General features: G+C 41.1%; 1 protein-coding gene across 2 annotated transcripts in view; it reads right to left on the reverse strand.

Annotated features, from left to right (window-relative positions):
• Positions 1–17,140, reverse strand: part of AP4B1 (adaptor related protein complex 4 subunit beta 1) — a 266,201-nt gene that overhangs the window by 224,551 nt on the left and 24,510 nt on the right. For both annotated transcript variants that reach the window (XM_069238727.1, XM_069238728.1), the window contains exons 2-3: positions 16,183–16,368; positions 2,545–2,769 (exon numbers count right to left, since the gene is read on the reverse strand). In XM_069238727.1, the coding sequence (XP_069094828.1) occupies positions 2,545–2,769; positions 16,183–16,295 (338 nt within the window). In that variant the 5' untranslated portion in view covers positions 16,296–16,368. The remainder of the gene's footprint in view (positions 1–2,544; positions 2,770–16,182; positions 16,369–17,140) is intronic.

The raw sequence follows: 17,140 nt of genomic DNA on the forward strand, positions 1-17,140 counted from the left end.
GTGCCATGTTAAAAGTTGACATTATAGATAATAATAATTTGTTTTTATATAGAGCACAGCACTTCTGCCATTCCTAAACACTGTAAATAACAGGTGACCATATCAGTCAGTATATTGGAACTCAATTTACTGACCTCTGAGACATGGAAAAGGTAGTTGGCCTTGCGGGGATTCAAACTTGTGACTTGCAGAAGGCAGTATGCATCAGCTGTAAGTTTTAAACTTAGTTATCAATCCTGACAACTATTAAAAGGATGGTTTTGTGTTTGCTGCCCCTTCCAACTTCTTTTTCTCTTTCAATTCTCTATACATTTTATGAGTTATATAACTTTGCTTGGTATGGAAAGAAGGCATGAATAGGAATGTGTACAGTGCAAACACAAAACATATTATGGAGGTATTAACTTTCCGACTTCATGAGGATTTTGTCCTGAAACAATAATTCATGTGCTTTAGGAACATTTACAAACAGTAGTAATAATATCCACAATGGCTTAAGTTACAAAAACTGAGGCCAAATACTAATCTTCAAAAGTAACATGCTCCCTGGGTTCTTGCTACCAAAATAAAAAATCAGTTGAGAAATTTGCACACAAAGAAATGAAATTTATTATAAATTCAAAAGAGTAAAAATCTGTAAGTTCTTTATGACACAACAATAATGTAAATCACAAATTCTTCATTAGTATGACTGTATCAAGCCCAGCATTAGGTCACTGCACCATAATGTTAAATGATGGAAGAATACTACTACTGCAGCTGTTGGCCTATGTGAACTACTATAAAATAAGCATGACAGCTCTCGTCTCTTAAAAAGGCAGAAAGACGATGGACAGGAGAAACAGGTCAGAAAGTTTAGCCGAAAATCTGTAATTTAATATGGACTTACTTGTGTTTCAAATGCTGCTAACATTACTAAATATTTGTATTTCTTTCTTCATGAAGCTTTGGGGAGCCCAATAATGATGTATGAAGCTAATCTTAGTATATTGTATAAATGCTGGCACTGTCAGGGTGAAGCTGGAGCATAATCACATGTTTTTGTCTGCCCACTGTCAACTTTATCCTGGAGACGGGTGTGGAAAATGATTAATTTCATTATTCTTAAGCTTAGCCGGCTGCAATATTTGGAATGTGCTTACACCAATTACTCTAAATACACTTCAAAATTATTTGATATTATGAGGACTATTTCCCTTATAATCATAGCTCATAATGGGTAAATACCCAAAAGATGAAGAAAATCCAGGTAAATCTTAAAACCCAATATTCTCAGGCCTGGAAGCCCTTAAATGAATTATCTGGACAGAATGTGAAGTTCAGAAGCTACCTTGAATAATTTTGTTGTTGAAAATAGATTTGCAAAGCCTTTCTTACCTGTATCAAATGTATATATCTTTTGAGTTTTCATTTTCTCATAACCCCCTTTATCTTAAATGTATTGCATATAATTATGATTCTAATTATTGTTACTTTTCTATTAGTTGATACAGAGGTTAGTCGGTTACTTATAAAGCACAGCAGGTCATATGACATTTAGGCTCCTTCAGAGCATGTTGTTTGTATCTCATTATCTATTTTCTTTACTACCACTGAAACTAAATATAAATTAAAATAATAAATCTTCCTGAAGAGCTGTTCGACAGGAAAGGTCAAGAGCAAGACAGTGAGAGGGGACCAATCTTTGGCTTTTATGGAAACCCACATTTTATTAGGGTAGTCTGGAATGGGCTGCGATGCAGTGCAGATGACAAACTCAAATAAACTTGACATACTGAGTAAAAGGTACTGGCCTCCACGTTCATGTGCTATTGGTCCAATTCTTTCCTTTAATTTCTTCAATTGTTTCTGAGCAGAGTTCTATGCACATTTTGAGGACACAGTATCTCATGACTGGTTTCAAGAAACAGTAAGAAGGTACACATTTCAAAGGAAAAATATTGCTAGTTGATCTGTGTCTCCAATAGAGAACAAGCATTTGCAATGCAACGGGTCTCGTATTTGCTCGAGTTAGAGCTATTAGCGTTGTAAACTCCTAACTGGACCTTTCTTGCCACATAAATTGAAAGAAAAAAAACAAGCACGATCGCGGAATGTAAAACCCAGCGCAATCGTGCTGAAATTGAAAACTAAAAAAAACATGCGATCATGCTGCGTGGTAAATAAAAATATAAAGTAGTGCAGAAACCAGGCTAAAAACATGGAGCCTCATATGTTTTCAGTAGTTGGCCGGTGCGCTCGAGGAGGGCTAAACATTGGAAAAGGAATGACGTATGCATGCATTTCACTAATGAAATCAGGTGGATTTTAAAAGGCAAGCCCATAAACCAATGAAAGTGACAGGTGTGACACGAGTGTGGTTAAAAGCCCAAAGAGAGATTACAACAGGGATGGAGCGCTTGTGCGCTCGACCCTAAAAAGAAAGCTCAAGGCATCACGTTACATGTCAGGTTGGTAGGCCCTCAGTGGAAAGTAGAATAATATAAAGATGTGCACATAAAAGATGCGTTAAAAAATTGCAGATTTAAAAAAAAAATCACAAACCTGAGACTGCACATGCTTCTAAGCGCCAATCCACGGACCATCGGATTTGGGTCAGAGCAGTCTTTACATAGGGTGTTGATGGCCAAGAGGGCCAAATCTGGTTTCAGAGCAGCATAAGTACACATATACAAGTACACCAGCTTCTTTTGTACAATGTCCACAGTTGCGCTGGCTTTCACCATCTCCATGAAGACACTTGATACATCCACTCCCTGAGTCATGTACCTTAAAACGGGAAAAAGTTAATGATTTAAAATTATTAATGCATTTATAAGGAGGACATACACTTATGTAACGCTGATGATGCCCTAAATCCAAGTCTCATCATTTAACAATGCTTGTGTGATTTTAGACAGAAAACTAAGTACATATAGTTATTTCTTCTAAGAGAGTTAGAAGCAGAACTTACACCAATACTGAAAGCTATTAGAGTGTCTATATTTTACAAAAGCACTAAAAAGAGGCTGATCAAAAACATAATTGCCAGGAAACGTACATGCCAGTGCTGCCAGTGACACTGAAAGGATTGACCTTCATTACTGCCGAAGCGACATGACTTGGTCATCACATCTTTCTGTGAAGACATGTTCTTTCAGTTGTTCCTTTGAAGGACTGTTACGCATTACTGTCACTACAAAATTTATTTACAGATCATTTTTAAGTGGTTTGTTTAGGCTCCCATTCCTACACTCTCCCAGCAACCTTCTCAGGTGAATTTCAATATGAAACCCAGTCTCATGGTGACCCACTGAGTAACATATGAAGGTTGAAACTTTAATATCTTTAAAGTGAATGAACCCGAAATATTACTCCTTGAACCATATCTTAAAATAGACCTTTTAATTCACTACTCAAAAATGGAGTTGGATTGGCCCTTTCAACAAGACTCTCGTCACTTGTGCATAAACAAATCCTAATTGCAGAGGCATTTTTTGTAAATTTCCAATGTACCACTCACTTCAGTAATTTGTTGAGGCACTATGCTGTACTTTGTTACACAATTAAATTATTTTGTTCTGGATGATAATCTGAATTCCCATATAACATTTGGTATATTTTGATTCTACATAACCCAGTTCCTGTATGAATGTCTGAAAATAGTTTCTATTACCTAACTAAACCAGAGGAATTATTGTTGTTTCCACTTCTGCTTACATAGGTTTATAGTTGTTGCTCTCTTCTTTTTATATAACAAAAAGGTATATTATTCAGAAACATTAAGAAAACATCTGAACATGCTTCTTCTGCCCATTTGGTCATTCACCCAGAATTCCTATGGAAAAAAAAGACTTTTATTAAATCAAATAAATAAAGTGAGGAAATTCGATACCTGTTATTCACAGACACAGCGTATTATGAAAGGTATCAGACTGAGAGATGCAGCTGCAGTACAATGATTTAGGACAGTGTTTCCCAAAGTGTTACGCCGTCAGAACTCACCAGGGGCGCCTCACACTTCTTGGGAACATTGGAAATGCTTTCACTGTAGTATGAAAGCAAAAGACTGGAAGTGGAAACAAATAAAACATGACTGGTTTTACAAATTACATCGTAACATTGCAAAAACCTAACATGTTTGATTTATTTGCACTGCGATTCTTTCTCTTTCATACTACCATACAGCTAACGAAGCCGCACAGTAGTATGAAAGAGAAAGATTTGCAGTGGAGACAAATCAAACTTTATGTGTTTTACAAATTACATCATAACACTGCAAAAACCTAACACGTTTGATATATTTGCACTGCGATTCTTTCACTTTCATACCGAACGGCTTTGGCTCCATTCTAAATGTTACGTTTAGAATGGAGCCGTGCGGTAGTATGAAAAAGAAAGCATCACTGTGCAAATAAGTTTCATTTATTTGCACTGCTATTCTTTCTCTTTCATACTACTGCACCACACAGAATCATAGTACAAATAAACAAACTTGTTGGGTTTTTGCAATGTTATGCTGTAAATTGTAAAACCCATCAAGTTTGTTTCCACTCAGTGCTCAATTTGTAAATAAAAACGTGCCAGTACTGAAAGCTCTCCTCTGAAACACGCGGCTGTTGCAACTAAATGTGGAAGCACAGAATACTGAGGCAGCGTAATCCTAAAGACAAATTGGACCTCTTTAATCCATTTACGGCCTCTCCCTGCCCCTTCAGCTTACTCTTGCAGCTTTCTGATTTCTCCCAATGTGGAGCTTTTCCATCCTTCTCTTCCTTCGTCTTTCCCATGTGTGTCTTTTGATTGCAGTAAACCCTGATGCAGAAAACTAAGTCCTGGAGCCCCCCACTGGAAACCATGATCTCAATTTAAGCACTGTTTCCACTGCGAGTATTTCTTTTTCATACTATTGTACAGCTAACGAAGCCGCATGGTAGTATGAAAGAGAAAGACTTGCAGTGGAAACAAATCAAACATTATGGGTTTTACAATTTACATCGGAGCACTGCAAAAACCTTACAAGTTTGATTTATTTGCATTGCGATTCCTTCTCTTTCATACTACCGTACGGCTCGATTCTAAGGGCGTTATGTTTAGAATGGAGTGGTATGGTAGTATGAAAAATAAAGAATCGCAGTGAAAATAAATCAAACCTATTAGGTTTTTGTAATGTGCATTTGTGGCCCATGTGTAACCCATGTGGGAGTGCCATGTGGGGGAGTTATGGAAGTCACTCCTGTCATGGTCTGGAATGGTTTGGCCCAGCGCTTGATGTTTTGCCTAATAAATAAAGAGCGTGTCCGCTTAGGCAGGGCCAGGCACAATCAGGACAGTGATAAAGTAGAACTGCTGTCCATGTTCTTCAGCTACTCATGAAAAGCAGGCATTCATGAAATCACAAACATGCCAACATTTAAGAGGAAAGTGGGAGGTTTTAAAAAAAGAATTGGGAGAATGTATTTCTCCCATTGAGGCCAGAATTGGGTCTATTGTCATGTGTGAGACTTCCAAGTTTGGGTGGAGGTGCAGGATCAGATATCAAAAATGCTAATATGCTTGTTTTCTTTAACTTGTCAGGAGCAAGGAGAAAGCGCTATGGCAGGCAGAAAGAGTGTGGCAAAAATGTTGTGCACTGGCCAGCAACAGTTACTGGTAACTGCCAGTAGTGCGTACTCCAAGTCACTCAAGACAAGCCCCTGTCGCAGAAGCCATTTATTGGCTTCATCCAATTATTTTCAGGTAGAAAAAATGGAAGTGCTCCTGAGCCCTGGCTTAAATCTCCTGACCTGTTAAAAAAAAGAAGTGACATTACAGGGAGCCGCGGCCAAGAGGTCTCGGGAGCCGCAGATTGAAAATGTTTGGGAACCACTGCCTTAAAGCTTAGCATGCAGTGAGCGTGTATAAGCAGCTAAGTACTTCAGATGTATCTCTCACTTTGAGCCACGTTCAACCTCTCCTTTTACTGCCCCAATCAGTAGCATTACTGACTCTTTTGTCGTTAGGACAAGTAGGCCCAACCTGCAGCACAAACCCTTTGGCTATCTGTTTACACAGAAGGAAACTGTTTGCAGTTGAGGTAATGTGTGTCCATAAGTTAAGGCTGTTCAAACATGTATTTATGGTTCATTAATGAAAAACCTTCATTATTAGGGTGATCGCTGTAAATAAATGTTTTATGGTCACACTGCACTACGGATGATGGTTCCAGTTTAAAAAAAAAAAGTGTACATGTTTGAAAAGTTTAACATGAGGCTAAGTATAATCCACCCAAAATGCTCTCTGATTAGATGCAAATGTTTGCAGAAGCTTGTAAGCAAGAGTGATGATTATTTGCTTTCAAAATAAAATGTTCAGAAAAAAATGCAAGCAGGATAAAAAATGTTTTGCTACTGTGAAATTTTAGGTACTATTTCTTTGAAGCGTCATTTAGTAAAATGTGTTGGTGCATGCTTGCATTAAAAAAAAAAAAGATTTCTAATGGAAAATCTGAGTAACCATTTTCAGCAAGATTACGGGAAGCATGAAAATAAACAAGCACTGGCAAAGCCAACTGATATAACATTTTTTGTTAGTCTTTTGGTTTCGTCAATGCATGTCTAGTTTTGACATGGCTTTTGTAACCCTTTATTGTTGTGGGAGCTGTCAGGCCCGCACCATTGTAACAAACATTGGCAAAAAGCAAAAAAACTTTTTTTTGGTCTCAAAAAGCACACATTGCCAACAGTGGCGTAACAAAGGCCCTGCAGCCCCCCTCCAGGGGGACCACTCAGCACAGCACCTATGCTGCAGGAGTCTGGAGGGAGGGGTCCCTTCAGGTTTTTTGCAGGGGGGCCACCTCCAGTTTCGTTACGCCACTGACTGACACAGTAGTTCCTGGCACTGAACAAAACTACTGTGTGTGCCAATGTGGTCCTTGTGGAAGAGCAGACTGCGATCACTCACAGTAAAGCCAGCCGATAGATAGAGAGAGAAATAGAAGTTTAATAAAAGCAAAATGTCTTTGTTAATGCCAGACCTAATTAGGTCCCAAATTTTTAAAGAAAGTCAGAAAGGTGCACCTATGGTATTTGTCTTTGAATTAGTGGCTTCAGTGAATTCACAAGAACTTATAGAAGTAGATCAGGAAATGGTACTCCTACAAAATATTTGTGAACTGTATTTTAGCAGAAGCAAATATGCTTGTGTAGATTTGCTCATGTGGAAATCTATTGAGCGTTTACAAGTTCATTTTCCCACCAGCCATTTTGTTTCACAACCCTGGAAGAACTTCTACTATTGTCAGGAGTAAATTTCCAACCTTTCTCATTATAGAAAAAGATTAGAGAATAGCTGGTGAAAATCCTTAAAACATGCAAGTTAGTAGGTTTGCAGACTCAATGGCATTTCAGCCCCGGAACTCCTGCTTACTGCTTCCTCTAGCCCCAATATGTGGCTCTGAGGAATGGTGGCAAAATAAGGAAAATGCTATAGTAGGGATTACAATTGCAAGTATTCAAGCCCTACTAAAGTAGTAGCCCTGGCGTAATCAGAGAGGCTATTATCAGAGCTCTTACATAATGAGACTGCTGCCATAATTCGTCTCGGCATTACATGGCACCAAAGGGACAAGTATATTTTTTTATAGGGCAAGTAGATTTAAGAAGCAACCTGCCCCATGGACAAGTAGATATTTTATTAAATTCCACACCTCTGCAGTGTAATTTCTTTTCTCTTACTTGAATGACTCAACTTGCATGACCGACACGTTGCACAGATGAATGTTTTGACTAACTAACCCCTCTCATTTTCTCTCATATGGGTCCAGTATTGTGGCCTGGTCTACATCATCTGACTACAGGTGCCTAGCTTAGGTTTACCACATTTAGGAAGTTGTACTGATCTAGATTGTGACCCAACATTCTGGATTTATGGTTAACTGCTTTTCATAGTCCACATTATGCAGTTATGTTCTTCTTTTTCTACTCTGAGGTGAAACAACAATGACATTTACTCCAGGTTTTCTTCTTAGAGGAATGGGTAAAGTGATCCCTGACACAGTTATGTCTTGCTTTTGGTGGATGGAATGAATATAAGTCATTATTCCACCTGGCCACCCCAAAAAATATTTTAGTGAAGACATTTTTTAGAAAATTATTCTTGCATAGCAAACTAGATCTCCCTGTATATGGAATAGTATTGACACCATTGGCTGAAATTGTGCTTGGCCTTGTCAGTGCACAGAGGGTCAACAGTCCTTTGTGAAGGTCCGCAGTATTGTGGAGCATTTTTGCTGCATACGTGCACACTAGGATGCACACATGCATTCTTTCTGCTTACATCCAACCTGAGATCCTGGTTGCTTGTGCCTCCTCCTTTTGAGTATTTGAGGCCACTAAGTGCTGTATGATTTTGAAACCTTTTGTAAATCTGAATAGAGCCTTGGAGCACTGTACTCTTAAAACACGAAATTTCGTTCCTTGAATCATGATTTTTATATCCTGACTCTAACATCTCTGCTTCCTGAACACTTTGCTGATGTTGGCTTTGCCAGCATAGCAAACTTGTAACACCATTTGGGATATCACTCATGTTGTAAACTGTACCTTACCAGTACCTTACAGTTCTGTGCGTAACAACAAATGTTCTTTGGACTCTCACTTTATAGGATTGTGTACTCACTCTGTCACTAACAATTGCCCTGAAGAAACTGTTTGATGTGGGAGTGAAACATGTTTATGTCTTGTTTTCAACAATGCAAATTAAATTATCTCTCTGCAAGGATTCAAGCACCTGGAGTTTTCTTTGAACTTTTGTGTGTGTGCTCCCTGTTGTACTAGTGCATGTATGTTTCTGAGTTCACCTTCTCCTGAGAGTGACAGTGCATGCCTGTGTTCTCAAGTGCTGGGCGAATACACATGCTTGCCAGATGTGAACGTGCTTGTCTCTGGTCCTGAGTGCAGAGAACCAGAGGAGTGCGTGTGCTCTTGCAAGTATCCTGAGCGCATTATTTGATTGTGTTGCTCTGTCCTCCACATCATTTTGGCTCATGTTAGGTGGGGGTGAGTCAAATGAAATATTACCCAGCATCACCAAGAGCCCTTATCTTCGCGCTTGTAGGGCTACTAGGGCCTGCTCCACTTCTTTTCACTTTCCAGTCTTTCTTCCTCCCTGGTCCAGGAAGTGTCTGCTTGCAGGAGCACTGGCTCTTGTTAGCTGCAGGTACAGTTGTTCGGGGATTAGATGTAATCTTAGCCAGGGAGTAAATCCAGAAGGGCAGACAGCGCTCCTGGCACATCCCACTCACTCAGCCTCTTGCTCTTCTGATGTTACCCACACATCACCCACCCCCATCGTTCGGATGCTCGGTTTATCTCCTACAACAGTGTGGCAAAACAAATGTATTATCCGCATCAAAGGAAGGCTGTCACACTACTGCCCAGCCTTGACTCTGGGCCCTGGGATGTTCAGTGTTTTGTTCTGTGAAAGGCTCTGAGTGAAAGACACGGAGGGTAGGAGACTGAACACCATTTACCATAGCGCTGCTACCCCTAGCTCTTTAAGTTAGTACAATTAGTGTTTATCACAATACCATGCATGCACGTAATAATGCCAGGACAACGTTTGTGGGTATAATATGTCGCAATTTATTGATTACACAGGTAGGGTTAGCTTACGGGCGATCCCGGTGTCGGAGATGAGTTTATTAATATTGGCCGACACCCATCCTGAGAAAGCTAGAGCTGTTACGTCTGGTGTTCTCTGCACCAACATGTTTAGCATTTTACAGCTCGTTCCTTTATCGTGGTTTACCACTTTATTAGTTTGTCATGCTCCTGACAAGTCAGAGCGAGACCCCGGCCAGTCTCCACAGTTGCTCAGGATTCCAACTGTCCCTTGCGGGATTAAGGAGCGCCGTCGCATCATCCCAGGACCCCACCGTAAAGGCTCCCAGGGCCCTGAGGAATACCTTTGGCTCTAGGAATCACCATCTGGAGGCCTTTTAACCAATTTTTAAGCTTTAGGATCGCCCTGTAACTCCGCCAAGCCCCGGGGATGGCATCTTGCGATACCCGGGGCCCCCTCACCTGTGCTCCTCCCTTACTTAGTATCTGTGCCCGCCTCAGACCGGTGTACCCATCTGTTGGATACAATCCGTGCTGATTCACACTTGCGCGGGTTGATTTTCTGCCTGGATGTTCCACTTGTGGCCGTAGACCCGGTTCCCTGATTCACCTCCCTTGGGATCATCTTGGCCCAATTATTTCCCCAGTCTTCCCTCGGGGCGACATTTCTGGCCAGACCCTGTGTCAAGAAGGCCTGCCACCGTGGACCTCTCCCCCCAGTTGTTTAGCTAGTTTCCCTCACTCCTTCCGGCCTCACTCCTCCCTCCTCACACCTAGGCGGCCATAAACCAGCTGGGCCCACCCTCTCTAATACAGAGGCCCCTCCGGACCACCTTTTGGGCAGGCAGGGGAGCGACGCTAGAAAGCTGTCCCCCTTATCGTCGCACTGCGTGCGACGGGGCCAGCCACAAACCATTTGCTGACCATTTAGTCTAAATCATTTAAACAGGTTCAGGATGCACGTAGATGTGTACAGCCTGAGACTCCCGAGAAAAGAGAATCTGCGCTGAGATGATCACCAGAGCAGTGCATAATCAAAAGCTAGTACTGCATGGAAATAATTCATGAATTAACTGGGCTAAGTAAATGGAAGGAATGAAATACAAGGCCCCACGTCTGAGTTACTTATAACTATTGCCTTTTTAAAACTGGGGCAGTGCCAGCACCACATGCTAGTTCAAACAGCCACAGAGGACAAATCCAATTATAATATAAACACAAATGGTTCAAACAGCCACAGAAGACTAATCCAATTATATAAACACAAATGGTTCAAACAGCCACAGAAGACAAATCCAATTATAATATAACCACAAATGGTTTACATCCTAGTGAAATTATTATTACTTTTTCAGAATGCGCGCATCAAGGCCACTTCGCCACCTCAGAGAGTGTGCTGGTTTCAGTGGCTTCCTTCCGACCTGCAGTGTGGCTTGTGATGGCATGTGCGTGGCGATCAGAGTCTTGACGACTCCTATACATATAATACAGATACTCGCAATTTGAGTTAATATCTGTAACTTGTGTGTCTTTCGTGTAACAGATAAATGAAAGCAAAAACATCCGCATGTCTCAACAAAGAGCAGGGCCAGAGTTAGAACTACTCGGGTACCAAACTTTCTATCGGTAAAACAGCTATGCGGAAGTATGTATGCGATCCAGCCGTGCCCGGGCCGTAAAACACCTCGTAAGTGATGAAAAAAGACAGGGGTGCTGATAATGTGGAAGATATAGCCAGAGAGAGAGAATAATGTATTCTTCCTGTCAGTGGCGATTCAGGTTGTGTGAGAGCAGAAAAGCGTGTGGTGCAGAAATGATTAAATTAGCAACAACGTATTCAGTAATGCTACAATTACCTCAGTTGCAAGGCAAATACCAATAATATCTGAACTGTTGAAAACACGGTAGCATCTGGATACAGGACTCAAGTAAACACCAGAGAGGAAAAGGAAAGAACTCTGAATGCAGGAACGAGGCTCACAGTGGCTGCTGTCAACTGTATACGGGAAGAAAGAAAGAGGGGTGGGTCCTTGTCCAGTAGTTTCTGCTCGGCTGGGGCCAGGCCCAGTTGCACAGTCACGCACGACTACACACTAAACAATCAGCAAAGGTAAGTGTGTGATCGGGAGAGCCCTTTAATTGGATTCCAAGTTCTTCCGATGGAAAAATGTACGTGTTTGTTCATAAGATTGCTCAGTTTGAAGCTGAATGACCAAATTTAGGCGCAGAAGTATGTTTCCTTCGGTACCTCCCAGTACCTCCAAGACTTCAATCTATTATCCTACCCGTCCCGCACAACACCTCTTGCTCTTCCGATGTTCCCCCCCAATCCCCACCACATCTCCCATCGTTCGGCTCGGCCGTTCTTCCCGACTTCCTCTCCAGCAACACAGTGTGTAACAGATGAAGTAAATACACTAGTAGTACATCAAAGGCAGGCTTTCCCGTCATAACACTGCCCAGAGCCAGCCTTGTCTCTGGGTGTTCAGTCTTTTGTTCTGTGGGTGAAAGGCTGCGAGTGAAAGTCAGTACACGCCGGGCAGGGGGTGGCCGAACAAGTTAGCATTGGCAAACAGTTATTGTGTACTTAACTGACCAAGACCGGATCGATATATGTAGTGAAGAGACCCCAGTCAGAGGACTACAGACAAAAGGAGGTCATTCTGCACTGAGGAGGATCACCATACTAGGCTGCGACAGCAACTCAAGGCCATGAGGTCAGGACGGCAGGTATGGGCGGATCTCGCTCGACTCTAGTTAATCACAGCGCTCCGCTGTGTGCAATGGTGTTACTGACAACGTGCATCAAGAGAGGAGCAAGAGAGACAGGCTGGCAACAAAGGCAGAAATAGCCAATCACTGCACTGCTTCACTATAATGTCATACAGCGATTAGTCATGCTCCGTGGACAGGTGCCTCCAACCCACGCGCTGCCTCACATACAGCCCACTGCACTGGAGGCCTAGTTACCGCCTCTCCTCACCCAAACCATACGCTGCACTCATGCTGTCATGTTACCAACACAGCATGAGAGCAGCATCACGATTGGCTCAGGCAGAAGCGCATTAGGGCCTTGTAAAGGGGTGGAAGGGGGAGGGGTGAGGCTGTGGTTATATTTTCTCCCAGGTTCACTAATTGCGCATCTGCAAAGACCTCTAGTACGCATGTCAGGCTGGCTGGAGAAAGGCAGCCATCCACCTCGACATGCACACTTTTGGTAGGTGCTTGAAGCACTGTGTCTGCTGTGCTGTTGTAAATATAATTAAGCCTCCCCCTCTGGCCCGCATCATCGTGCGCTGACATCTAGGCTTCCTCAGGCAATCCGTCCTGCGGCTGAAAACGGACTGCCACAGGCAGATTAAAAAAACATACACATTTATAAACCTTTTCACATTTAATAGGGGGGCAAAAATATGAGTGGGGCAACACCCTTACATCCTAAGGGCCAAACCACCCCTGATGACCTGGCTAGCAAAGCAGAGGAATACAAAGAGGTGATTAATGCTACTAAATGACCATATTTTCTGGAATGTATATTAAAACATCTAACACCAAAATACATTGTTGAGAATTATTTTGGTTCTACACTGCTAAAAAGCAGTTACACAAGAGGTTGCTCATTTGAAGAATTGCATAGCTAGCTTTCAGACGCTTTCCAAGCTGAAGTCGAGAACATATGTTATGACATTCATTAGAGTTAATTTCCTATACTCCTGAACTTTACTCTTCCCAATGCAGTTTTTCTTGGAATAACACTCTTGACCTTAAGAGGCTGAATTACTGAAATTGGCAGCATCCAGTAGCCTGTCTGGCTCTACACTAGACTCATGTCTGGATACCATTTTCAAGCAGTTATAACCTTTATCTGCAAAGTACTTCACTGCTGCATACACAAAATGTCAAGTGGAGTCACATGCCTAGAAAACGGCCTTCATTAAGCCCCACTCAAAACCTACCACGAACCACACATTCCCAACGACTTCAAACACATTTCTTGACACCCCTATGTCTCTAAATTGCTTAAAAACATGGCTGTGGTTATAAACAATATGTGGAGAGCAAATATATGTTGGATTCCGCCACTCCGCATCTGCCATTTACCCCACACCCTTTTTTCATCTGCCCTACATATTAGCAGAGTTATTTACAAGTGTTCTAAATAGTCTGGAATTGTCATTTGTCTCTTATTTCTCTATTATGAGTTTAGACTCCAGGGGATTAAAGTCTGGCACAAGGTTCTTCAGTTTGCCCGTGTCCCTTTATTCTCTCCCATTTTAACTTGTGCATGCAGCACTTGTCAAATTACCGCAGTCTCTTGGTCTGTGTGTGTGCAGATTACACCCGGATGCTAGTTTATCCCATAACTGCCGAGGCTCCCCCTCCGCCCTCACCCTGAAGCTGAGCCCAGTCTTTTGATGTCTGAGGCACTTTACACTTGAGACTTCATAACCTTATTCCCACAGACCAAATCTGCACCATTAATTTCCTATATTTTGGGGAGTCTAAAGGTGCTCAAGGCCGTGGATTCCCCTGCAGGGAACAAAGAAAATTGCTTTGTTAACAAAGAGTATGCTCTTTACCTAAATATTGCATCAACAAAAGATTTGCTGTTCTAAGATCCCTATCTTCTTAACATTCAGGAACAGGAATGGTTGAGCAAAAATAATTTGTGGCCATCATTTTTACATTATTCAAAATTGTAGCCGATTTTTCATTTTTTTTTGTGGTTTTGCCCTACTTGGAGATTGTGGTGAAAACAGGTGTGAAACCCACGAGAATACTGGGAATTTTCTACATCTTTGAAAAGTAAATAAAATTCCAAATTAATAAGTTGCCATTTGTGTAGTTCGCACATGGTTTTCCTAAATAAAATAATTTGCTAATTAAAAAATGATGAAAATACGTAGGAACATAATAGGAATAGGTGATAATGTTTTCAGCTTTAATTCTGTGCGATAACAGTTGATTTACAAAAGTAACATAAAGTTTTGTCTGTTAGACTCCTGTAGCAGGGCTATAAAAGTGTTTGTCAGTTGTCCAAAAACATATGATAAACAGAGTGAGCAACTGAGCTGCAACTTATGATTTTTCATTTGAACCAACCATGGATACATACATTCATATGGTAAAATCTAAAGAAAGAAAAATGGGTATATAGGACACCTGCACAATTTTAAAATGTGCCAAAGGTACTGAGTTTAGGAATGGTGGTGATTTATACATCTCTGTATTTGGGCTTATCCATACTATCAAGTGCTTCAGGTGACATTTAGCAAGATGTGTACTTTCTTGCATACTAGCTTACAATTGGAAGCCAAGAATCGTGAGAAGAACATTTTGTAAGAAAAAATATTCTACTGTTGTGTCTTCCCACGTTTCCACAGGATAAAAACGGTACCCCACTTGTGTGGCTAGACCTATTGCTCGCAACAGGAAAGCTCCACAATGAAATGTGGAGACATCAAACTTTTGCCTAGTAAATTGACCCATTCTGGCAATGTGCATAGCTGTGGTAAGTAGGCGCATGCCCTGTAGGCACAGTATGAAACCTACCAAGTCCAGAAATTTCTGAAACCCTGACACCCACTACATATTTTACCCAGAACGCAATGCACACATCCAATTCCGGCTAAAATCACTGATTTTCCTAATATTTTTGTGAGGGAAAGTTCAGGAATCTGCAGAGATCCACAAAATTTGTACAATTCAGCATCCTCACTCTTTCTCCAATAAAAACGCTACCCTACGTTTGCGGCAGGGACTATCGCCTTTGAGACGAAAGGACACAAAATGGAATGTAGAGACATCAAACTTTTGGTATGCAAGTTGACCTATTCTGGCAATGTAGGTAGCTGGGTATTTTGGCCTGGGTATAACCAGCACTGAGGTATATCTACCAAACCCAGATAGCTCTGAAAACTAGATAACCAGGGGAGTTCAGGTATGCATAATGTGTGGATGTGCTCATTCTTTGGGTTTATAGAGGGTTCCTCCACCTCAAAAGCAATCCTGGTACCTGTTGGGTGGATCAGTATTTGGGGTCTGCCATCCCACACAATCCCCAAGCACGGGGATATACTAGAGGTACCGTTTCCTAACGGTACCCCTCCCAAGTTTATCAATGCTCAGGAGGTTGAGATATGTCTCAGAGCACCAACAGGCAAAAGCAGTAGGAGCCTAATGGCTTCAAGTGCTTTCACTTTCACGCTGTGGAACGTCAATGTGCTAGGGCACTTGTAAGAAACAGGCTTGTGTTTAATTTTGAGCAGGGTCGAATGACTCCTTTGAGTAAGAAGAAAGGGGGAACATCCCTGTTAACTTTGAATACAAGTTGCACCTTCACAGCCAAGAAGGGAAAACACACACATCCTTTCTTTAAATAAGAGAAAATTGTAAACAGTCTGCTCTAAGACAGGAACAAAGTCATTATATTTTAAATATCTCCAAGGCACAGACAAGGGTACTGCACGCTAACAGAGAACATTCTTCTTGCACTGGGGAAATATATTATACAATCTTGGCTTACAATTCACCCTTTCTGTTTAGCTGACAGAAAAAGAAGAAAACAGGTGTCAACTTAAAGACACATAGTGATCCATACCTTATCACTCTAAGGATTATATTTCTGTATCTGAGCCGGTCTGCCTGGATATTAGGATTGCACAAAGATTTTTTAAGCTCCTTCACGGCATCTTCAGATCCAAAGTATGGCATCTTGAATTAATCACTTGCACTCCAAAACGTATTGGGAATTAGCTCACATGTATCATCGAAGCCTTTCAATTACCTAAAAGTAAGATGTAATAAAGTATTTATTATACTGATAACTATATATGCCAGTATTCTCGTAAAACAATAACATTATGTAAAACTGAGTTTATGGAACACTTACCCCAAAAGCTAATTGCCTATTGTTTCTTATCACATCTTAGTTACACCAGTGTAAAACTACTGAACGTCTATAAATAAATACAATTATTACAATTCGAGTAAGTTTAATTGAAAGAAATCAAACAAAATCAAACAGCAACACAGTCATGACTCTGTGAGAGGAACCCAGGAAACATACAAATAGTGCACTCAAGTCCCCACAACGATAGTGTTGATGCTGTAATTTATTTAAATAATTAAGGTTGATACATAGGATCAGGACTGTTTGAGTCTTCATAAAAAATCGAATCATGTTAGAGGATCAACATATGCTCTTCCACCTCTCAAATAAAGCAAGCAGCCAGAACTAAGTATGGCTCAGCAGGAGAAATGATATAGAGTCCGTCCCCCAAGGAAAACCAGAAAAGACTAATTATAAATAAAATTACAGATTCATGCAAAGTCTGCACAGTTAAAAAGGCAAAGAAAGTCATGAAAGCCAAAGAAAGCCTGTTACATATCCTAAAACCATTGTCTCTTAGGTTTGTAGACAGAAAAGCCTCTCACATTCAGTGCGGAGATGTGACATAATAGGGTTCAACTAGCAATGTATTGTTTTAGTAAGCCAAAGAATATCCTAATACTTACAATACATTCAGTAACATACATCTACAAAAACCTCCTTTCGC

Source organism: Pleurodeles waltl, chromosome 6, assembly GCF_031143425.1.
Source record: "Pleurodeles waltl isolate 20211129_DDA chromosome 6, aPleWal1.hap1.20221129, whole genome shotgun sequence".
Taxonomy (NCBI): domain Eukaryota; kingdom Metazoa; phylum Chordata; class Amphibia; order Caudata; family Salamandridae; genus Pleurodeles; species Pleurodeles waltl.